General features: G+C 33.1%; 3 protein-coding genes across 3 annotated transcripts; all 3 read left to right on the forward strand.

Moving 5' to 3' along the window:
* The first annotated feature begins 5,380 nt into the window (after nucleotides 1-5,380).
* LOC8264794 (CDP-diacylglycerol--glycerol-3-phosphate 3-phosphatidyltransferase 2) lies at nucleotides 5,381-8,565 on the forward strand. Its single transcript, XM_002525009.4, has 7 exons — nucleotides 5,381-6,082; nucleotides 6,779-6,876; nucleotides 6,986-7,036; nucleotides 7,152-7,265; nucleotides 7,421-7,477; nucleotides 7,623-7,708; nucleotides 7,864-8,565. Exons 1-7 carry the CDS (start codon nucleotides 5,530-5,532, stop codon nucleotides 7,982-7,984), a joined length of 1,080 nt encoding a protein of 359 aa, XP_002525055.1. The 5' UTR covers nucleotides 5,381-5,529; the 3' UTR covers nucleotides 7,985-8,565.
* A 7,218-nt stretch (nucleotides 8,566-15,783) lies between these two features.
* LOC112535718 (receptor-like protein EIX2) lies at nucleotides 15,784-17,091 on the forward strand. Its single transcript, XM_025158422.1, has one exon. The coding sequence runs from the start codon at nucleotides 15,784-15,786 to the stop codon at nucleotides 17,089-17,091; it is 1,308 nt and encodes a 435-aa protein (XP_025014190.1).
* A 167-nt stretch (nucleotides 17,092-17,258) lies between these two features.
* On the forward strand, nucleotides 17,259-25,133 carry LOC107261725 (LRR receptor-like serine/threonine-protein kinase FLS2). The gene is made up of 7 exons (XM_048375365.1): nucleotides 17,259-17,365; nucleotides 17,458-17,597; nucleotides 17,729-18,546; nucleotides 19,254-19,346; nucleotides 20,510-20,670; nucleotides 23,620-23,723; nucleotides 23,846-25,133. Exons 1-7 carry the CDS (start codon nucleotides 17,259-17,261, stop codon nucleotides 25,021-25,023), a joined length of 2,601 nt encoding a protein of 866 aa, XP_048231322.1. The 3' UTR covers nucleotides 25,024-25,133.
* The last annotated feature ends 374 nt before the right edge of the window (nucleotides 25,134-25,507 follow it).

Raw genomic sequence — 25,507 nt, forward strand, 5'->3', positions numbered from 1 at the left:
AAACAAGTTTTTCTAAATAGTTCAAATTGAATATCTGAAAGCTTTGACTTCAAATTCAACAATATCTCATTTGACATATTATGTCCAATTTTTATTCTAAAATGTTCATATTGTGATACCTTAAATTCCCAAATCTACAATATAAAAAAAATTAGTAAATAAACAAATAGAAAAAATATAAAAATAAAAAACAAAGAATAAACCAAAAATAAACAGTAAAGCAATAGACTAAACAATAAATAACCAATAACATAATAAAACATAAACCAAAGAAAAACAAAAACTGAACAAAAACTGAATAACATAAAATTTGAATATAAATAAAAAAACTAGAAAATACCTCAGAGCTACTTTTCCCCTTCTCCTCAATATCAATTTTACTACTCTTCTAACTCCTATAAATAGTAGAAGAAAAAGTAGGAAAATCTCTCTTTATTGAAAACTTTTTCCGAAATTTATCAACAAAAGAAGAAGAAGAAGCAATGCCTTTCTTCTTAGAACCTTTAATATCTTCTTTACTCTTTAAACTTTTACCATATGCCTTATTCAAAGCATTAGCAACACATTTCTTACCCATTTCATTATAGTCAACTGAAATACCATCTTTAACAATTGAAAATTTCAATTTTTTCAAGATTTGGAAAATGCTTTTAGATATTGGAGTTTTAGTTGAATGAGTGCACATCATAATATACTAAAAAAACTTTCACAAAAGAAATCAACATATTCAAGTAAAATCAAATCACTCATGCACCGAAAATAAAGAAAAAAAGGAAAAATAGAAAAAAAAGGAGAAAAAAATTACAAAAATGGAAAAGTGGAGCTTAGAATGAGAAAATCATACACAAGAATGAAAGAAATGAAAGAATAGAATAGAAACTGTAAAGGAGGAATAAGAAATTAAAAAAAATATATAAAAAAGAAAAAATGACACCGTAAAAAGGAAATACAAAATAAACTATATTAAAAAAGAAATTTTTTAAGAATTACCATATTTAGTGAAAGTTTCTCTTATCTCTTTTACTCTCTTGATATTATTTTTGTCATTGATCCACTAGCGATCCCTCGTTATGTTCGTTCGATTATTTGTTGGTCACCGTTCAATATAAAAATGTATCTTTATTGTTATTGGTTTGGATTTACTATTGTTGGATTAGATTTCAAAGTTTTGATTTTTACTTTTTTTGTTATTGAATTAGATTTTTATCTTATTTGATTTGTTGCTATTGGTGCTGATATTGGGTTTATGGTGATGAATTTAAAAATTAATTAATTAACTTTAATCTAGAATGTTGAAAACATTTCTAATGGTTATTTATTTATTTATTTTGTTTTATTAAAAACCAATATTTATGGTTTTTTAATGGTTTCACTCTTCTATTATAGAAGTTAAAATATAGAGTTAATTATTTTTTATTTTAATTTATTTTAAACTGCGTGTATATTTCAACAATATTTCTATTTTACTTTTTAAATAATTTTTTATTAATAAAATAAAATAAAAAAATGAGTAAGAAGAGAAAATGTGGCTTTTAAAGAAAAAATTATAGAAAAGATAAGAAAATATATTTATGAGTCATTTTTTATCCTCAAAACTTAAGGATAGAGAATGTGGCTCTTAATTTATTTTAAAAAAGACTGGTGAACTAGTGAATATCTTAGAAACTTAAATTTTATATAAACTCCTTATAATATAGAATGAGTATGATTTAAGAATTTGTTGTAAATGCTATAACATCCATATTTTTTATTATTAAATCATAAAAAGTTAATTTAAGTCAAAAAGACAAATTTAAAATATGTCTGGTAAATAAAATCTTTTGATAAGGATTTAATATCAGTTGTTGGTTGATGGTTTACACTAAATAACAGTTGCGCTGATCATAAGGTTACCTTATTATATATATTTTATTTCTCATTTTTAAAAAGTTAATATTCATTTCTATATATCATTTTAATCCTAGAGAATTTATTTGGCTTAATATACTGTTTCACCCATGTACCTTTTAATTTTAATCTCCGACAGACTTTTATTTTAACCAATTTCATATCCCAACTTTTATTTATAACCAATCTCACCCCTGAAAACTACTTCTAGCGTTCAATCTCATTTATTTCTTGCCATCATGGAAAAGAACGTGTTGCTAAATACTTAGAAGTGCATGAAAACATTATAATTTATTGATGCGGATAGAACGCTCTCTTCCACTTCTTTATAATGACGAATAACGATCTAATTTCTAATGGTTACATCGTTCTTTCTCTTTAATATTCAAATTACTCTTTATTCCTCCTCACTCCAAAGTAATTCTCGTTTAAATTGTTTGGATTACTAGTGGTGTTGCTGACATGGATGGCGGTGGACAACAGTTTATAGTACCCGTTTGCCAATATGGAGAATTTGCTAGTTTGAAGACATCATGGACTAATACAAATCTTAAGAGAAGATTTTTGAGTTGTAGGAACTATGGGTTAATTTTATATTGAATTTGAGAAGATTCTTTGGTTTGCTATTTGGTTTAGTACTGTTAATATTCTATAAGTTTAGTTAGCAGTTGATATTCAGGTGTTTAGTTTGTTGTTTTATGTATCCGGCTGCTTTTGATGTTAAATAGTAGATTTAGGCATATTTATTTTTGGTTTCTTTCCAGGTATAAAACTACCATTGTGCTAAATTTGACTGTCAGAAAAGCTTCCATCTTTGTAAATAACAAATATTATAAAATTATTTTAATATCGCAACATTAGGACCAAAATAGTTAAAATCTTAATAACACTGCTGTGTTTCCTAAAGCAAAATGTTACTACTAAAAAAAGAAACCCTTAGTCACCAATATAATAGCCAAATTACCATTGCATTTGCTTACGATATAGTATAAAGCTTAGTGTCACTAAACTTCGGCTTAGGGTGTTAGCGAAGTCGCGCGGCACTTAGTTAACTTGCTTGACAAAATCGAACTAAGTAAGTCTAGATGAGAGTTGGGAGCAAAGTAGGCAGCAGGGGTTTAGGACTTGGGTAGGGTAGAGAGTTGAGAGCACTTGAGCTTTGAAAATATGGAGAGCTTTATTAAGTTTTCAACCTTCCTCTTCTTGTTCTTGTATGCTCTTCTATGCTCTTCTTGTATATGTTCTTGTTGTATATTACAAATGATGGTGGATAGGGTATTTATAGGCTTCTCACCTCCTCAACTTGTGGCTAGAATTCATTCTTCTAGAATTCTCCACACACATCACATGTACATGTCTAGAATATTCTAGAGTAACCTACATGGGTCTAGAATATTCCAGACTAATCTAGTATGTACAAGAGTTGTCCCCATTCTTCTAGAATATTCTAGAAGTATCTACACCCTTCTAGATTATTCTAGAAGTGCCTAGACCATTCTAGATTGTTTTAAAAAGTTCTAGACTGTTCTAGAGTGTTCTAGAGTACTCTAGAGAATTCTATGTTGTTCAAGAGTGTTATAGGAGAATTCCTTATTTCTCCAGCACTCTTGGCACTATGCGTCGCATGGACAGGCCTTGCTTGCCTAAGGATGAGGGGGCCGTGACATTAGTCTAATAACCTAATATTCTTTAAAACCCTAATTGTAAAGAAGACATGACCTTTTATTCAAGAGTAGACACCAAACCAATTTCACAAGTTTCAGTTCCATTCTCTGCTCTCTTCTATGTGTACAACCAAGTTTCTTTCTACAATGAGTTTAAAACTTCAGCTCTCCCTTGAATCGCATCTCAAAGCCGGCTTAAATCATTTTAATCTCCAGTTACGACTCGAAAAAAATGAAAAATTTAAAGTTCTTTTTGTTATGATTTGCAATACATTTTAGGAATTTTAATTTCATTTAGATATTTTGATCGTCTGATTTGGAGATATAAATTTTTCTAACTATTATTATTTAATATTTTTTAATATATATTTGTCAATTGGACAGCTCATTTAAAATATATCCACGTCATAGTAGTTGTTCACAACATGCCGGTCTAAAAGTTTTTAGGAGTAAAATAAGTTATAAATAAAAATTATAAAAATTAGGATGTGAAATTGGTTAAAAATAAAAGTATAAGAATGTTAGAGGTCAAAGTTAAAAAGTACACAAGTGAAATAACGTTTAAACCGAATTTATTTTATAAAGTAACTTGATCCTTGATTTTTTATTCTTTTAATGAATTTAGTTAATAACTCCGATGTTTTGACCAAATAGACTAATAGCATACTTACCAAATCAAAATTTTGACGAGTAACAATTAAAATAGAAAGATGAAAGTGCATTTATTTTAAGAAAAATAAGGGATGAAAGTATAAAATAGATAAACTTAGGATCACAATTATAATTATCTCATTTGAAATTCTCTTTATGGTAATAAAACTTTTTGTTAAAATAGGATAGAAATTTTTTTAATACTAGTTTTACTCATCGTAGACATAAATTATTATTATAAAAATTATAATATGAAAATATTTAATAAGTTTAGTATAGAATAGTAAATATATATTCCTAAATATGGTCTACTTTAATTTATATACAAATTAAGAAATATATTTTTTTTAGTTTATATCATTAATTGTTATCATTATTTCTCTAAATAGTGTTAGTTAAACTTTATATGGAAACTACAATCATGAACTATAAAAATTAATTCATTTGGTACTATTTATATCAATTAGTAAAAAATATTTTAATAATTACATACTAAACTAATAATTAAATAGTAAATAATAATTTAAGAGAGACCAGAAAGTTTTCTTGATGGAGATTTAATGAACATTTTGAACTCAAATAAATCTAAAGTTATATCTTATAAAACTATTAAATATTAAATATTTTTTAGTTTGTTATTTACCCATTGCCAATATTAATATTATATTTATTAGCATTCTATAACATTTATGAATTCTTTTTCACTTAAATAATTATTTATTTATTTTCTTAGAATTATTTAATCACATTATTAAAATTATTTATTTATTTTCTCAGAATTATCTAATCATATTATTAAAATTTAATGATTACTTAATAAAAATACTGAAGTAAAATCTACACAATGATAAGATTTGATATTTTAGTTTTAATAATTCTTTTTAGACTTTTTATAATCTTTTAATTATAAGTTAATCATAACTAAATAAAAGTACAGATTTTACTCTTTTAAGTAAAAATAGTGAGGAGAAGAAAAATAAATAAATATGAATTTTAAATTACTATAGTGAAAGAAATAAAAAGTTAATAAAATTATCAATAAATAGTAAATAAATACTAAAAAATTAAAAATAATAATTTTATCTCATGTTGGTTTGGATTCATTAAGAACAAAGTCAGGATGATGAGTTATCTTATAAAAAAGATTGGGGATAAAACAACGAATAATATCATAAGTCATCGAAACAAAAAGGAAAATGGACAATAAGCCAAGTAGTTGCTAGAAAATAAATAAATAAAAAATTATTAAAAGGTAAAAAAAAAAAAAAAAATCCCAAATCCCAAGCACTAAGAAACACAAAAATTTGATTCACAATCCACCACTTTCATGGCAGTCATGAAGCTGAGTACGGCAGCTTCATTTTGCGGGAAACCCTACAAATGGGCCCGCACAGTCACCAGCACCACCACCTCCACCGCCGCTACCTTTATTGCTACTCAACACTCATCTTCACTCTCACTATCAATAACCACCACCTCCTCCCTAAATAGCAATACAACTAATTGGCGCACGATAACACCCTACGCACACCTCTCTTATAATAGCAACAACATCAATGCCAATTTATTAGGGTTTTCTTTTCGTGGCCATAAACGTTTCTCTATTTTCTCCAACAATTCCACCTCTGCCTCTTCCTCCTCCTCCTCTTCTTCTTCATCTAAATTCTCCGGATCCGATTCGTCATCTGCCGGGTCGGGTCTTGTAGCTGATATGGGTTCTGAAAGCAAGATAGATACTGTTGATAATAATAATATTAATAATAACAGTCATCTAAATGGGCAAAATCATAAACAACAACAAGATTCATATTCTAAATTACTTACATTGCCTACTATTTTAACGCTAGGCCGCGTCGCCGCTGTGCCGCTTCTAGTTAGCAGTAAGTTTCAATTTAGGTGTTTTCTTTTTCATTTCTATTATTATGGGTAAATTCTCTCTTCATATTATTTCTTTTGGAGATAATGTCGTTTTGTTTATTAATGTAGACAATCTGATGATCTTATAATTTTACAGTGAATTGTGTGTTTTTGGTATTTGATTTTGGGCTCTTAAGTCACGTTTTAGATTAATTTAGGTTTTCTTTTTCATGAAATTTAATATGGTTGATGAGAAAGTGGATGCAACTAGAGATGTTATATTTATATATGCATATGGTATGCCTCTTTTTCATTCGGTGTTAAAACTTGTTTTGATGATCTCTCTGTATATGTGCTTTACTTCCAAATTAGAGATAATTTATCATCTTATTTGTGAAATCATGTGCTAAAATTATAATATAAACGATCTCATTGATCTTCTTAATTTTGGTAAACGAAATTGTAATTGCATGTACTTTTATAGGGTAGTTTTATCATTTAAATTGAAAATTGGAAGGGAATCCTAAAATGCGATGTGTCGAGTGACTTCTGGTGCCATCTCTCTTTGTAGGATGAAAAAAAAAAATGCCCTAAACAACTCTTGAATTCTGGACTTGGAAAAGCTTGCTTATTGCTAAGAACCCAAAAGCTGATAATTCTTAGGTGGGCTCTTTGCTGGCATTTTATGTGACTAAGATGCAATTTATTTTGTTCTTTAGCTTTTTATGTGGATAGTTGGTGGGGGAGAACTGCCACAACAAGTATTTTCATTGCTGCAGCAGTTACTGATTGGCTTGATGGGTACCTCGCCCGAAAGGTGTAATTTCTTTTTCTTAAAGTACAAAAGGGTAAATACAGTTGAGGGTTTTTACCCAAATAGATCTTTTATCATGATTAGGTGAAGTAATTGCTTGCTTGTCTTTCAGATGAGGTTAGGCTCTGCGTTTGGTGCATTTTTGGATCCAGTGGCTGATAAAGTATGTGTTTCTTCTTGGATGATATATCTCTTTTTGGTCAAGCCTGCTTAATTAACTTGTATGGCTTGTTTTAGATTGAGTCATGTTTTATTTAATTTATGCTGGCTATATACAGCTTATGGTTGCAGCAACCCTGATCTTGTTGTGTACCAAACCTCCTGAAGTTGCAATCTTTGGACAAGTACCATGGCTACTGACTGTACCTTCAATTGCTATAATTGGTCGGGAGGTAATAGTGCTGCTTGATATCATAAGGTCCCATTTATGTGCTTTCCTGTTGGTGTTTAATTACTTTAAACCTTTAGACAATAGTAGTCATTTTTATTTGGTATCTTTTAGGATAAATTATTTGATCTGACAAAGCTGTTCCCAACTTTTTTGTAGATAACCATGTCTGCAGTCAGAGAATGGGCTGCATCACAGAATGCTAAACTTTTAGAGGTTTGTTTGCTAATGCGTATTCACTTCAACCACCTCATCTTCCTTGTCTTTCCAAACTTGTCAATGCTTTTGGTTGAAATTGTATTCTAGTGCATATGATCTGCTATTAGCTTCCACTTACATCTTTGAAAAATTTGTGTCTCAGGCTGTTGCTGTAAATAACTTGGGGAAGTGGAAAACTGCCACACAGATGATTGCACTAACCATCCTCTTGGCTACCAGAGAGAGCACGTAAGTACCCACTTTCTATCTTATTGTTCCTCTCTCTGCTGTGATTTATTTTTTTTTTTTACCTTGAGATGGCTTCCTGAAAGGAGAATTACTGGGTCATTTTTTTGAAATATCTGACCATTTTCTTTTTTTCCATCCTTCTTTTTGATGTGCAGTCTTGGAGGACCAGGGGTTTTGGTAGCTTCTGGTGTTGTTTTGCTATATATCTCAGCAGGTCTTTCTGTATGGTCATTAGTTGTGTATATGAGTAAAATTTGGAGAGTATTGCTTAAGTAGTGTGCCGGGCTTGCTGCATGCATTTGGTCCTTGCCAAGGATAAGGATGTGTCTGGACAAGGTCATTTTTCGAACATTTCATGTGAATCGATGGATCTTATTTAGCTAGGTGGTGGATCAGCAGCTGCTTGAAAATTGGAGAATTCTTCATGTTTAGGTTTCTTTTGATGGGAAGATATTTTGGTGGAGGTGATATATCATCTTTCTAAGACCTTGCCAGTCAATTTGGTTTTTGATATACTGGAGTTAGTATGTAGATGTCCAAACAAAAAGGTCTCCCCTTCCAATTCTTTTTACTCAGAGCCAATGGTGGTGTTATAGGCTGATTTAAAGATTCCTGTATTATTGGTTCCATTTGTGGAATCCTAACAGAAACACAGTGCAGCAATTTAGTTGCTGCTGGAGCTGAAGGAAAAAAGAGTCTTGTTTAATCTAATACTTAAACAAACGGAGGATTATGCAACCTTAGTTACGTTTCCAGGGCATATATAAAGCTTTCTGGCTGATGTATTTTTGTAGTATTACTCTTTGTGAAGATACAATTTTATAGGAAACTGTTATTCAACATGCCATTTCATCAAACTAAATTTTGCATGAGTTAAAAGATGGGTCAAAACTACTCATTTTATTATGTCATTTTTGAGGTTCACTGGCATTCTAAACAACTCATAATCCCTTGCCGAAACTGACTCATTTTAGCTATCAGAAGTTCCAATTTTGGAGTTCTTAGGCTTGGCAATGTGGGGAATCTATTCAACTTCACCGTGTCTGAAATTATCAAAGCATTTATAACTTTCTGTAAGGCAGGGGGACAAAAGTCGTAATAATTCACATCTTTATTAGTGTTGAAAACATGGCCAATTTTTTCTAATTATGAACACATAAACAAGACAAGATTATGATTAATTCGGAAGTCTTGAAGAACCGGTGTACTCCATGTAGCTTCTGTAGCATTTGTTCCATTTCATTCAGTTTTTGTTGCATAAATATGTCTTTCTTCCTGGTTTTGTTAGTTATTCTATATTCGATAACACCACTCAGAAAGAGCCAGTATACTCCATGGTTTGCTTTTTGTTGATTATTCATTTTTATTATTGAAGTGCTCATCAGTTTAAGGATTCTGTTGCAAAAGAAAATAAAATTTCTTAGGATGCATTTGGAAAATTGATGGAAAAAGTTTTTCTTTTACTTTTTCGATTCTTTCTTATTTATGTGACTTAAAAGGATAGGTTATATATTTAGAGAGAGAGAGAGAGGAGTGTGAATTTAAAGTTGAAGAAGAGATGAGACCCATCCATTTCAGCAATATATGATGCTGTTAAATCCACAGTTAAAAGGAGGGGCCTAAATGACAGATTCTATGTGATTTGTAGGTTATATACACCAAAAATTTAGTTTAGGGCCAAATATGCACCTTCTCCCTTAGAACATTTTGGAGACTATATAATTCTTTGGTTGGTGAATTTGTCATGATTTTTGACAAACGAGTAGTAAAAACTGTATAGATGTAAATATTACGTTTTAAGTAGCAAATTGCCAAAGCGATTTGTGTTGCTCTCTGTGACAAGTGAGTGTTTGTCTTATCCTCTATAACAGGGTTTATCTTAAGCTTTTTTGCCCTTTTCTTTCATTCTCTAAAGTTATTATTTGTCCTTTCTTCCTCTGTTTCTTTTGTTACTTCAATAAATGGCCTCTCGTTCTGGAAAACAAGTCCTGGTGGAAGAATACTTAGGCCTTTCCCTGGAAGACGAGGATGATGGTGAACCAGCAGTGAAAGGAGGTGAGGGGGAAGCGACTAGAGATGAATCTAAATGGTGTTTAGTAGGCGGCTTTGTGGCTGATCGTCTTGTAAGATTTCTAATTATGAGGAATATGCTCGCTTCTTTTTGGAGGCCGGTTCGTCTCAAGCTTGAGAATCCAATATAAAATCTCTTAAAAATGAGCTTTTTATTAGGCCCAAGCTCACCATTATCAAACTCAAATGTTCCTTTCCTTTGCTAACCAAGAAGAAATAACCTACCTATTAGTATCTTTTTTGTAACAAGTATGCTCATTTATTATTTTCTTGATAGTAAATATATTCTGTAGCTGCTTCTTCGCAACATACAACCTCCATTTGCAGCCACCAAGACATATAACTTCCATCCTCTTTTAACTTGATCTTCGCCATCTCATATCATATACCTATCACATATTTTTCATTTCTGCACAGCTTCTTTCAGCTAGACAACATTACAGAAAATCATTCTAGGAACAAACTCTAATGTATTGTGATCATACTTAGGATTGTAGACAATAAGCTTCTTCTTCTTCCTATTAGGATTAATCTCCAAATCACCTTCCTCATTATTATAGGGAGTATCATACACTTCTTCACATGCATCCTTATAATCACTAATAATTTCTCTATCATTTTGGCATGATTGGTCACTTCCAGCTTGCTAGACACCTTCACTACCAGAAGCACCAATATTAACTTCAATATTAATCATGTCATCTAATCCTAAGTCATTACCATGATATATAATGGTTGTTATGAATATTCTCTTATTTTTTCTAGCTAGGATATACTCGTCATCATCTATGTCAGACACATTTTTATCATTTTTCCTACTTTTATTATCCACTTCTTCTTCTTTAATGTTTCAATCAAAATTATCATCAGTTTGGCTATAACTATTGACCTTATGAGGTGCATCAACAATGGGTACTTCAACTTGCTCATCCCTCAAACTTATTTTATTAGCTTTAAAGAACAGTTTGACAGAACCAAAGTCAGCAACCTCTTTCCACATTTTACTAAGTTCTTCTTCATTAGTAACCATTGTACGATACTCCTATGTTTTAGCAAATCTAGGTTCATAATATCCCATTTTAATAACTGGTGCCTAACCTAGTTTTCTAACCCAAGCTTCCACATCACCCATTCTAATATTCCCACAGTTTGATCATCCACTAGGTATATAATATGAAATTAGAGGTCCATCACTAAACTTCTGACCAATCAATATTTCAATATAAAAACTGCATAAGTAATTTATAGTTGTAAGTTAATTATTTATTTAAGCTATACATGACAGAAACATACAAAAAAAAAATGTCTCCTTTGACATTTATATATATTCACAAACTATTTTTAACATAAAGTAAAACAAGCTGAGCTAATTCTAAGACCATTATATAGAAGAAACCACAAAACAATAATATAATCACAAGAGACAATTATCGAACACAAAAATCTCTAATTTAATATACTAAACCCTAAATAATATTGCTACATTGCACTCACTTTTAACATAAAGTAAAAAAGAAAAGAGAAATATACATACCCATTCATAAGCATCACTATTAATCAAGCTTATTGGGACTAGAAGGAAAATGAAATCACAGAAAAGAATAATGGCAGCTTCTATATCTATAAAGGCAACTTTGACATTATTGTAAGTGACCCTACTTGCAGCTTGTGGAGTTTGATGAGCTTGAAAAAGAAAGCAACACAAAATGACTGCAAAAAGGGAGCAACTGGGAGCAAATGATGTTAGGGTTATTAGCTGGAGTAAACTATAAAATTTGATAAGGGTAAAGGTTAGTAAGAATTGTGTTAGGTGTGGTTAGTTAACTTGAGTAAGTTAATTGATGTAGCTGAAATGGAATTGGACCATACTCTTTAATCTACTAAGATATTATGTGTCTTACACATCATTTTCCATGTCATCCGATTTTGACTGAATTGTTAATTTGACCAAAATTGCATTTATTAGGCCAATTTGTGGATAATTGACAATTTTAAAAAAATTGTTCAAAATAGTAAATTCACACAAAGGATTGGTTTTGATGGCTATTAGGCCTTTAATATAAAGTCACTTGTTTTAAAAAAAAAGAGAGTTTTCACTCCATTTATTCTAAGTTTACCATTTAAATTTAAAAATATTATCTAAATAGAAAATAAAAAGTCTTTTCTATATGATGACAAGTCAACATATTTTACGAATCTTGATAAAAATGAAAAATTTTTGTTTTTCTTAAAAATTAAAAGAATAAAAAAAGAAAAAAAATCTCTGCAACTAAATAAGATATAAGTTTTCAAGCTCAGCAAAAGCCAACAGGGGATTAGGGCACATTATGAGCCGTCCAATTACAATCACGGGACAAAAGGAAAAGTATAAAGAGGAATGAACTAAGCAAGAAAAACAACATCAATGGAAGATGGAGAATCTATTTTAGAATTGACAATTGACAGAATCAATCATATGTCTTGAGTGACCTTTAATTGCAACATTTCGCAAGTCAGAGTGTCGTGCCATTGGAACAGATGCTAGAAGACCATATGCTCCATTTGCAAATTAAACATAATTGCCAATTGAATTTATGACATTTCCAATAGAATCATAACATAGCAATCTAAAATCAGGTATTTTAAAAATATTTAAGAAAATTATGAAAATTAATATTATTTATTATTAAAATTAATATATCATGATGTAATATGAGAACTACACCAAAATAATATAATATATCTAATTTAATATATATAAAAATAATTATCTTTATCAAATATGAATAATTAGTTGTACACCTTTTTAATGCATAATGATTTCAATGTTAAAAACTATGAAATACCTTAAAGCAACCAAGAGGGGATGAATTGTTTGTTTACAAAAATTAATTCTAATAAAAAATTTTTGCTTTGAAAGACTTGAATATTAAAATCAATAATAATGGAAGCAATTAATCAAAACTATTGAACAATTATGAGTATAAAATGTAAGAATAAATCAATCACTACATATAACAAGCATAAATATAACAAACATAAGAGTGTAGGCAAAAGCAAATATAAGATTTATAGTGGTTCGACCAACTCCTTGCCTATATCTACTTCTCAAGTTTCATTTGAGATATCCATTATTAATAATCTTTTTATGGGTGTAAGATCAAATCCAAAGTATTTTTAAGAAACTTCTTACAAGTGCTTTGATGGCTGACACTCAAACTCAAAGTATATTATATGACTAACACTGAAATCTTAAAATCCAAGTGTTTTCCTATAGCTAACACTCAAATCTAAGTGTTTTTCTATGGCTAACACTCAAAGCTTCAAACCTTGGTGTTTTATGGCTCACAATTAAATCCTTACAATAGAGAATAATTTAGAGGAGAAAGAAACTAAGTTCATTCTTACAAATATAGCTTAATAGTAAAAGGTAAAGTGAACTTTTAATCCTCACAGTAAAGTGATTCAACCTTACAAATGAAGAACAATAGGTTTTGATGATGAATTCTATGCTCAAAGATGTATGAAGATGTTTTCCACTTGTATTTGATCTTTGGAGAGCTTAAGAACCTTTAATTTCATTTTCAAGTGTTTATGGTGTTTTCCCTCTTTATAGCCGTTATAAGAGTTGGTTAGATAAAATCTTCTCTAAAAACTATAAAATCGTCATTAAATGCATTATCAGTGTGAATTTTGCGGTCAAGAAATCCTTTTCACGGTCGTGTAAAATATGACCGTTTGAGAATCGCGGTTGCGATCTAGATTGCAATCTTTACTAAACTATTTTTGCTATTTTTTATGTTCACAAGCGTGATTACTTTAAAATTTAATATTTTAAGCTGTAAATTCCAAATGATGAACCCTTTTTTTTATTTGAAACTTTCACCAGCCTACTACAACTTTATATTTGAGCATCACCAAAAGCAGTCATTTTCGTAGTCCAAAAAATTAAAATATTTTACTGCTAATTTTGGCATGACACTTCAGACATACTTTAGTATTTTAACTGTTGCGTCTTCCATACACTTCGAATTGATATAAACCTTTTGCATATGAAACTAGACTTCCAAGGCTATAAATATAAAGAAGGGCATGTCAAAAATTTTCTTGTAGCAATAATAGCACTAATTCTAATCGACCTCGTATGTTGTAGTCCAATCTAACAGTTTGAGCATAATTCACTCAAAAATTTGAAACTCCATTTTTCTACCTCCAAATTTATTCTAATTTTTGTTCCTAAAACTAGACTAATGCAGCTATCCATCCATATATGGCTTGCCCTCATAGACTCTTCCAAGTAGTACAATTAATTCTTCAAACTTCAGCTAATTGATTTTATTCCATGGAGATCATACTTGTTAACACGAGTTTCTTGACTCCACATACTCTTTGTATTGCCCTTATATGTTCTATCACTCTTCCCATCTTTATTATTTCATGATTTTATCTTGATATTCATATTGATTCAAGTCTTTAAGACTTTAACTCTTGAATAAATATTCATACTTATGTCTTCATCTTCATCTTGCATACCCCAAACATTGATATATATTTACTTTATTGCATCAATGGCCATTAAAGAATACCTACTAACAACAACAATACTAAACAAAATTGTTAGCACCATCAAAAGCACATATGAAATCTTGGGGTCAACAAACTACACATATGTGCTAATATATAATTTATTTTATCATTTACTAAAGATAATAAAAATAATAATTTTCTTTCAAGTATGAATAAATAATTAACATATTTTTAAAATATGTTATGACTTACTAAAAATTTAGCCATAATAATTTTTAATAAATAATTGATATTTAATTTTTTAGAATAATCACTAATTGAAAACAACAATTTTAATATATTTATATTGATATTAAAGTTTTATAACCAATATAATGAATTTTTGTAAATATATAAATATTTATTTAATAGATAACTATTTGATAAATTTTTAATTTGATAGTTTTCTAAAACACTAATTCTATATTTAAATTATGCACAGTTAAGAAATCATGATATAGAAAAATTATGCACGGTTAAAAAATAAAATTAATAAATTTCTAAAACACTAATTCTATTTATTAAACTATTTTGGAAAAGTTTGAGATTAAAAAAATTAAATAATTTCAAGTAAAAGAATGAAAATTAAAAACTAAAATTATATCAAACCCTTCCTAAGATTTTCATTTTGTTTCCCTAATGTTTGATTGTCAACAATTATCATAACTGCAATTTTAATATTATTTATTTATTTCTGTATTGGAACCCTTATTATATTCTTGTAGTAGATGAATTTGATAGTCATAATATGGGTGAATTAATCTTGGGAAATTGCATAAACTTGGGGGTCCTAAGAATAAAATAAATTTAGCAGTATAAGGGATTAAATAAATTCTGTTGAATATAATAAACAGAAAACAGTTTTGTTTCTGAACTGTCAATTGTTTTTTCTCTTTTTGGTATAAACGATTCAATTGTTTACTAAGATTTAGAATGTCTTAATAATGTTTCATGATTTAATGACTTTCTTAATTGTTCCGGTCATTTCGATGCTAATTTACACGAAAAAAAATAATTATGCAATTAATATAATATTATATTGTATGTAACAATTAATTAAGTTATAATGGGCTTTTAACAATTCACTCAACATTGCAGGCTAACGAGTTTTACCATGCTTTGCTAAGACTTTGAGTTGAGAAATAATATTTCAATTCAGTCTTTTTAGTTCACTCAAACATTGCAGGCAAATCCTGAACTAGTCTCTTTGGACAATTCTAGATACAATTTGAGTTGAGAAATGAACATTTTCAATGGAATCTCAAATACCAAGAATAAAACTTCAAAAGTTTACTCTTCCGGAACAAAGGGAAAAAAGAAAAGAAAAAAGAAAAACTACAAACTCCATTGGTGAAACTTTATTACAAATAGCAGCCCAACTGTTCAAGTTTTTCATCTGTACAGATTACTCCCCCTATATCCTCACTGTCTCAATAGTGTATTTGGTCATGAAAAGAGCAATGGGCAGTAGTCCTTATGTTATAGCTCTTTCCCTTTGCTCACTTTTCATGGTAGCCATCACTGGTGGACTTTGCTATTCAGGGTGCATTCGGATTGAGAGAGAAGCTCTGTTGAACTTGAAGCTTCATCTCGCTGATCCTTCAAACCGGCTCCGGAATTGGGTTAGTGATGATGGAGACTGTTGCAGATGGTCTGGTGTTACCTGTGACAATTCAACTGGCCATGTTCTTAAGCTCAATCTTTCAACTCTATACAACCAAGAAACTCACTTGGGGCCAGTGCTGCTGCCACTGGGTGGTAAGATTAGTCCTTCTTTGCTTGACCTGAAGCATTTTAGGTACTTGGATTTAAGCAACAATTTTGGAGGAATTGAAGTTCCCACATTCCTTGGATTCTTGGTGAATTTAAGATATCTTAGTCTCTCTAATGCTGGGTTTGGAGGCATGATTCCTCAGCAACTTGGTAATCTCTCAAATTTGCAATATCTCAGTCTTCAAGGAGGATACATAGTCATGCATGTTGATGATTTACAGTGGCTTTCTAACCTTTCTTCATTAACATTTCTTGATATGAGTAGTAATGACCTCAGTAAATCTTTTGATTGGCTGCAGGTTATGAACTCACTGTCTCTATTAGAAGAATTACATTTGCCATGTTGTCAACTACCTAATATCTCTTCCCTTAATTCCAATGTGAACTTTTCTTCCCTTGCCATTCTTGATTGGTCATCCAACTATTTTACAGATTCTTTAGTTCCAAGCTGGATTTTTCGTCTTCAAAATCTAGTTTCTCTTGATCTTTCATCTAACAATTTTCAGGGTCCTATCCCTAGTGGTCTTCAGAATTTGTCCTTGCTTGTTAGAAAACTTGACTTATCTTATAATAATTACAGTTCTTCAATACCTACTTGGCTGTGTAGGCTTAGCAATCTAGAGCTCCTCAACTTAGGCTCCAATTCCTTTCAAGGTCAAATTTCAAGTCTTATAGGAAACATTACTTCCCTCAGGAATCTTGATTTGTCATACAATAGATTTGAAGGAGGAATTCCAAGATCCTTAAAACATCTTTGTAATTTGAGGCTACTTTCTTTTAGAGGTATCAATTTGAGCCAAGAGATAAATGATGTCCTCCAAATTTTGTCAGAATGCATTTCAAATGGGCTAGAGTCATTGTTTTTGGATCACTGCCAATTATCTGGTCATTTGATAGATGATCTTGGCAAGTTTAGGAAACTATCTTTTCTTGTTCTATGGAGTAATATGATCTCAGGTCCAATCCCACATTCTTTTGGAGAAATGAAGTCCTGAACATACATAAACCTTTCCTCCAACAAACTTACTGGAACTCTTCCTGTATCTTTTGGACAGCTTACAAAATTACTAGCAGTTTATATCTTTGATAATTTATTAGAAAGTGATGTTTCTGAAGCACACTTTGCAATCTTACAAATTTGAGTCTATTTGATGCATCTAGAATGGGACAAAACATTGTGTTGAGGGTTGGCTCCAGTTGGGTTCCTCCTCTTCAACTTTCATACCTAGGATTAGGTTCTTGGCATGTTGGACCTCGATTCCTATCTGGGTTCGTAAATTAAAGTCTTTGAAAGATCTTGTTTTATCTAACTCAGGAATTATAGGTCCTGTTCCTATTTGGTTTTGGGATTTGTCTTCCAGGTTTCACTATTTAGATCTATCTCAGAATCAAATTCATGGAGTGATCCCAAATATTCCCTTCCTTGATGATTTTAACTCATTGATTGACTTGAGTTCCAATAATTTCAGTGGTCCACTGCCTTATTTCTCTTCTAATCTGGGTGCATTAGATGTTTCCAATAACTCACTTTTAGGGTCCATATTCAACTTTTTGTGTTACAAAATGCATGAGGTAAAGAACATGCAGTTGCTTAACCTTGGAGATAAACCCTTTTTTCTGATGAGATACCAGATTGCTGGATGAACTGGCCATACTTGGTGGCTGTAAAATTAAACAACAACAGGTTTCATGGCAATATTCCGAAGTCCATCGGAACTTTGAGCTTGCTCGAGTCTTTGCACATTCGCAACAATAATCTCTTTGGTGAAGTGCCAATTTCACTTAGAGACTGTACTGGTCTAATCACACTTGATTTAAGTGAAAATAAATTGGCTGGAAATATACCAACATGGATTGGGGAGAATTATTCAAGTCTGAACATTCTCAGCTTGCGTGCAAATGAATTCTATGGCCACATACCTGAGGAGCTCTGTCGAGTTGCTTCTTTGCACATCTTAGACCTTGTTGGTAACAACTTGTCAGGGACAATACCAAGCTGCTTCAATAGCTTTACCACAATGGTTAAAGTGAATGATTCTATAGGCCAAGTTTATCTTCGAAGTAATTATTCAGGGTCATTTCTGGAGAATGCTTTTCTTGTAATAAAAGGGAAAATGGTCAAGTATAACACCACTCTTAGATTTGTAAGAGCAATAGATCTGTCCCATAATAATTTATCCGGAGAGATTCCTGTTGAAATAACAAACCTTGCAGGATTACTGTCCTTGAATTTATCACATAATGCTCTGACCGGAAGAATTCCCAGTGACATAGGTGCTATGCAATCATCGGAATCAATAGATTTCTCTCGAAACCATCTTTCTGATGAAATCCCTAAAAGTATATCAAGGTTAACATTTCTAAGGTTAACATTTTTGAGCCACTTGAATCTGTCCAACAATAACTTGACAAGAAGAATACCTTTAGGAACTGTGAAAATAATGAAGTTGGTTATTGTTATTTGATCTATGATGAATATACAGTTTTTGTATTCTGAGATTTACAAGATCACATGTTGCCTATATATATACAAAGTGATGAATAACGGTAACATTGATGCCTGATGTCCTCTTATGTTCCTATGTTAACGTTCCATTCTTGATAGGGTGAGGTAGAAGTGACCTTTCTTCCTTAGGGAAGAAAGGTTGCTCCTTAATTCCAGTCTGATGAAGTGTGCATGCGACTTTTTGCATGCACCGAGACCTGACCACTCAATATTATCTTTTGGTCCCTGAGTTTATTGTCCAGGTTTGTATCTTCAACACTCCCCCTCAAGGTGGTTTCAAATAGATTGATAGAACCCATCTTACTAAGGAGTCTTTGGTGACTTGCTTTGTCCAGGACCTTTGTAAATATATCTGCCAATTGTTCATGGCTTCTGACAAATGGAGTTATAATTTCTTTTGATTGAACTTTTTCTCTTATGAAGTGACAGTTAACTTCAATGTGCTTGGTTCGTTTGTGAAAAACAGGGTTTAATGTGATGTGTCTGGCTGCTTGGTTATCGCAGTATATTTCCATCAGACCTTTGCATTCTATTCCTATATCGATAAGCACTTGCTTAATCCAAACAAGCTCACTAGCCGTAGATGCCATGGCTCGGTACTCGGCTTCTGCGCTGGACCTTGTGATTACTGATTGCTTTTTGCTTTTCCAGGTTACTAAGTTTCCTCCTACGAAGGTGCAGAATCCTGAGGTCAACTTTCTGTCACAACTTCCTGCTCAATCTGCATCAGAGAAACCTACAATAGTATTAGCATTATTGTTATTTTTCATCCAAATACCTTGGCCGGGGGAGCCCTTGAGATATCTGAGGATTCTATCAATTGCATCTAAGTGAGAAGTACGGGGAGCATACATAAATTGGCTAACCATACTTACTGCATAACTAATATCAGGTCTGGTAATGGTTAAATGAATTAATTTTCCTACTAGACGCTGGTAGTGACCTATGTCATCTAGGGGTTCACCATCCTATAAGTTGAGTTTTGTCTTAGTCTTCATCGGGGTATTTATGGGTTTGGCTTCTATTTTTCTATTTTTTTTAGTAGATCAAGAGCGTACTTTCTTTGAGACAGAAATAGCCCTTTATGAGATTTGACTATTTCTATTGCGAGAAAGTAAGATAATTGACCAAGATCCTTGATATTAAATTCCTCTTTTAGTTTCTATTTCACTTCCTCAATCTCTTTATTGTTATTGCCAGTTATGATAATATCATCCACATATACTAGGATAATGATCGTATATGTGCGAGTGTGTTTAACAAACATAGAAGAATCAGAAGCACACTTGCTGAAATTAATTTTTAAGAGAAAATGGCTTAGCTTGGCATACCATGCTCTTGGTGATTGTTTCAATCCGTAGATTGCCTTTTTTAGCTTACATACCAGGGAAGGAGCAGAGGTAGATTTGTGACCTGGAGGAAGAGTCATGTACACTTCTTCTTCCAGAGACTCTTGAAGAAATGCGTTCTTAACATCCATCTGAAATAGGCTCTACCCTCAGTTAGTAGCAACAGATAATAAAATACGAATAATGCTCATTTTAGCTACAGGAGAAAAAGTTTCCTGGTAATTCACTCCATAGGTTTGAGTGAAACCTTTTGCTGCTAACCTAGCCTTGTACCTCTCAATTGTTCCATCATGCTTGTATTTTATTTTATGTACCCATTTACAGCCAACAGATTTCTTATTTGGTGGTAGGGAGACAAAATTCCGGGTGTCATTTTTTTCTAAAGCCTAGAGTTCTTCCTTCATAGCTTTATACTAATTGGGGTTGGTGTTAACTTCATAGAAAGAGGTAGACTCAGTGTGTGTTGTGAGATTGCCTAGATATACCCTATATGAATTTGTTACAAAATTATAATTAATGAAGTGATGAATAGGGTACGATACCATGTGGGACACATAGTCCCTTAGCTTGGCAGGGGATCTGGTTGGTCGAGATGATCTTCGGAGGGCAATTTCTTCTGCTTGTGGCTCATGTTCTCTCCCTGAAGAAGTTGCCGCAGGAGTGGAAAGATCTCCCCCTAAGGGGATGGATTCGGAGATAGTCTCTGAGAGCCGCTCCTTGTCTGATGGAGTATCCTGAATTATGCTGTCAAAAAAGGGAGAATTAGATGGAAATAATACTACAGAAGGCTCATGATGGAGAGTGGAGTCATTTGTGAAATAGGAGGTAGTTTCATCAAAGGACATATCTCGGGAAATATAGGTTTTGTAAGTGGAAGGGTTATAGCATTTATACCCCTTTTTTTCAGAGGAGTACCCTAGGAATACAGTTTTGACAGAACTCTTGTCAAGTTTGTGATGGCGTTTAATGTGGACAAAGGCTATGCAACCAAAGACTCGAATGTGTCCTAATTCTATTTTTCTATTTTTGAGAATTTCTAGAGGGCTAAGATTGTTGAGAATAGGACCAGATGAACGGTTGATGAGATGCGCTGTAGTTAGGAGGGCAACCGACCAAAATATGTGAGGAATATTGTTTTGAAAAAGGAGATTCCGTGTGACCTCAAGAAGATGCCTATTCTTTCTTTCTGAAACCCCATTTTGTTCAGGGGTATAAATGCAGGTAGTTTGGTGCAAAATGCCTTCTTTTGAAAATAGTGCGGGAAAGTTTTTATTGACGTATTCAGTACCATTATCTGAGCGAAAGGTTTTGATTTTGACATTATACTGATTTTGAATAAAATTAAAGAAGTTTAGGAAGCACGTAAAAACGTCGCTTTTTCCTTTTAGCAAATAAACCCAAGTAATACGGGAGTAATCATCGATGAATGTGACAAAATATCTAAAGTGATTATATGAAGTGATGGGGGCAGGTCCCCAAACATCAGAGTGAATTAAATCAAACATTTTTTCTAATATAATAGAAGACAAAAGGGTAATCTAGTATGCTTTGAAAATTTACAAACACCACAACAACTGGAATCTATTTTTAGACAAAAAAGTTGATTTAAAACTTTGTCGGTCGGATGCCCAAACCGCCGATGCATCAACATGCCTTGATTCACTGGACTGGTCAAGGCTAGACACTGATTGGTGGATTTTGTGAGATAGTACGGGCCATTTTTAAGGTATCCTTCACCAATCGTCTTCCCGGTGGTTCGATCCTGAAATATCACTGTATATGGTGAGAAAATAACATCACAATTTAAAGTCCTAGTTATTTTACAAATAGATAATAAATTAGATTTAAAGTCAGGTAATAGAAGAATATTTTGTATTGTATTATTAAAAAGATTGGAAGAGCCAAAACCAAAGATTTCGGCTCGATCTCCATTTGCAACAATCACATGTTGGAAATCTGTAGGTACAAAATTGTGTAATTTTGTTGGATCCCAAGTCATGTGATCGATTGCACCGGAATCGATAATCCAATTTTGAGAATTTTTTAAAGAATGTTTGTAATTTTGAGATACTAAACCTGACCCACGGGATTGCTGAAGCTGTAAAATAGACTCGAGTTGAGAAATTATTTGAGAAATTTGAGAATTTTCTATTGGACAGGGTTCGGGTCGGGTTGGCGGGTTGAACTGGTTCGGATCCGGATTGGCCCATTGGTTGCTATTGGGTCGGGCCGGGTTGTTGGAGCCAGGTCAGATGCAAGTAGCGGTGTTGGGCCGGATCGAATTAAAAAGATTTGACTCGCTATTAACATCTAGATCCGACCCGCTAGACGCGTCATAACCCTTAGGGTTAGACGCGTTTGCTATCCCCAAGCCGCCAAACCTTGAGTGGCCAAACCTTTTCCTCTCGTCCCTTTCTCGCCTCCCCCCATTTCTCCTTCACTCGACTTTGCTGGGAGTCGGCTGAAGTTGGGGGTGGAGATGCCAGCAGCGCTCGTGAGAGTGCCCCTGCTTCTTGGAGTGGTCGCACCTCTCGACGCTGACAGGCGCTCCCCTCACTCTGGCCGTCTCTGGCGAGTTTGAGAGGTGTGAGGCGAAGGCTCTATTTTCTGTATTGTCGTGGTTGCTCACTGTTCCCATGGTTACGCGTCTGGTCTCCTCTTGTTGAATGAGGGCTATGAATGCGTCGATTCTGGGGAGGTTGTTAGATAACAGAATCTGTGACCTTAGCGCTTCATAACTCGAATCGAGCCTTTCCAGGTATGTGTACACTAAGTCTTGTTCCGCTCTCTTCCTTGCCTCTTCTGGATACGTTGTTGGTGGGAGGTAACTTTGAAGTTCCTCCCATCGAGTCAATACGTCGGTCGCATAACTCGTGCTGGTCCGAGTTCCTTGTTTAATATGTGCTAGCTCTTGTTTCAAATTGAAACTGTGAGCTTAGTTTTGCTCATGTCCATATAGGTTTTTCATTTTGTCCCATATAGCCTGTGATGATGCCAGTAGCATACACAATCTGGCAATCTGAAGCTCCATCGTGTTGGTAAGAAGAGACATGACTATATGGTCAGCCGTCTGCCATTCTTCGATTGTCTCAATTTCTTCTTTTGTTGGTTGATTAGGGTTGTTTATTTGTAGCTTGCTTCGGGTTCCTGTGATGAGCCCTAGTTTTTCCTGCCACTCAAGCTGATATAAACTGCCCTCGACCATTCGAAGTAGTTTTAGTTGCCTTTTAACATAGTGTTGGTTAGTTTGGTAAGATCACTGTGAGACATGATGAAACATAATTTTTTTTATTGTTGATTGGATAGATGATGACAGGATCAATCCTGCTATGATACCATGTGAAAATAATGAAGTTGGTTATTGTTATTTGATCTGTGATGAATATACAGTTTTTGTATTCTGAGATTTATAAGATTACATGTTGCCTATATATACAAAGTGATGAATAACGGTAACACTGTTGCCTGATGTCCTCCTATGCTCCTATGTCAACGTTCCATTCTTGATAGGGTGAGGTAGAATTGATCTTTCTTTCTTAGGGAAGAAAGGTTGCTCCTTTTCTCTTAATTTCAGGTTTGTGATGAAATGTCTGTACAGCTTTTTGCTGTACAGACCTGAGATCTTGACCACTGGATATTATCTTTTGGTCCCTGAATTTGTTGTCTAGGTTTGTATCTTCATCAGGAACTCAGTTAGGAGGCTTTGATCCATCAGGTTTTCCGGGCAATGAACTGTGTGGACCTCCTCTGACAATAAACTGTAGTGCACAAGGTTAGAAGTTGTAGCTGAAAATATTATTAAAGAGTTAATTGGCCTAGGAATGCTTCAAAAATATCGCTGGGAGAATATGTTAGAAGTTGTTGAACCATATACGAAATAATGTCTGGTTGAAGTGGAAGAACAAGAATTTATTTCTAAAGTTGGAAATTTACCGGTGCGTGCAGTAATTCTTGTTCATAGCAACAACATTGCTCTTGATTTTAAAAAATTTGAAATTCGTACTTTATTTCTGGATGCTGGACATCATTGTGGAGGTCTTTCTTTGGCCAACATGCAATCTATTTGCCAGCTGCAATTCCTGTTGGTCCTGGAAATATGTGGTGACATAGAATTCTTGCCTGATGAAGTGGGATTAAACTTAGTTCAATTGACATATTTGGGATTGTTTAATTCATATTTCCCTAAGCTTCCACGAACTTTAGGTAATCTTCAGAAACTTCAAACTTTGGATATATTTTCGTGTCGGAGTCCATCTGAAATACCAATAGAGGTGCTGAAAATCCAACAACTAAAACATCTTCTGCTGTGGTCTAACAATGATTTAAAAGGTGAAGTTAGAGTTCCAAAGGAGATTGGAATGTTGGTGAACTTTCAAACTTGTGCAGGTGTGTACGCTGGAGATGTCATCGCCAATGAGTTGGCTACCTTAACCCAACTCCGAAAACTCGCTGTTAGCAGTGTCTCTGAAGATCATGCTGTTGATCTAGCTTCAGCCATCATGAAGATGGAAAACCTCATTTCCTTAAGTTTAACTGCAAAGGATGCAGTCCTTGGAGATACATGGTTGAACCTTTTTCCTGAATTTGAACCTTTTTCCCCTCCATATCTTCTTCTAGAGGTTGAATTAGTGGGAACCCTAGTTGACATGCCCAGTTGGCTTGCCTCCATGGATAACCTTACCAGACTATATTTAGAATACTCTGATCTGTCGAAGAATCAAATTTCAGTACTTCAGCATCTTCCCAAATTAAAAGTTCTCACTCTATGGAGTGCCTTCAACGCAAAGATGATTGGTAAGGACTTCTGTAAGGCTCGAGGTTTCCCAGAGCTTGAATATCTCAGAATCAGTTTGGATTTTTTTGTGGAGTGGACTGAGGTAGTGAATGGAGCTTTTCCAAGTTTAATATTTCTCAAGTTTGTTGATTGTCCGACCTTAAAGTTTCTTCTTGAAGGTCTAAAAAACATTTCCAAACTTCAAATATTAGAGTTTTGGGAAGTACATGAAGACCTTTCAAGGCGGCTGCAAGGTGAAGAGAATTACAAGATCAAACACATTTCAAAAGTTATATAGACGGAGAGTCCATTTAGGATTCAAGGCTTTTTCTTTTCACGTCTGTTTGTTAGATTCCATCTTTGCTTTGTGTTGACAGATAAAACTGTTTTAGGCATTTGCTACTTCCATATTTCTTATTATTAAATAATGTATTTGTTATCTCCATTTGGAGAAACAGCGTCTAAGGAAATTAGCGATGAGTCTCTAAACCACCCATCTCCTTCCTAAGATCTTGCTGGGAAGCACACAAAATGAAGATCATTGATAGAGAATTTTGTGAACTTGAACCGGAAAATCTAAAGACGACTTCTAAGTTTCTTGTAGAGTGGACTGAGATAATGAATGGAGCTGGTCCAAGTTTAAGTTATCCCGAGTTCTACTATTGTGTGAATTTGAGATTTTTCTTCCTGAAGTTTTACATAACATTTCCAAGCTTCAAAAACTTAAGTTGCGGGGAGTGCACAGAGACCTTAGAAGGCGCCTGCAAGGTGAAGAGGATTGC

The sequence above is a fragment of the Ricinus communis genome, chromosome 6 (genome assembly GCF_019578655.1).
Source record: "Ricinus communis isolate WT05 ecotype wild-type chromosome 6, ASM1957865v1, whole genome shotgun sequence".
NCBI lineage: Eukaryota > Viridiplantae > Streptophyta > Magnoliopsida > Malpighiales > Euphorbiaceae > Ricinus > Ricinus communis.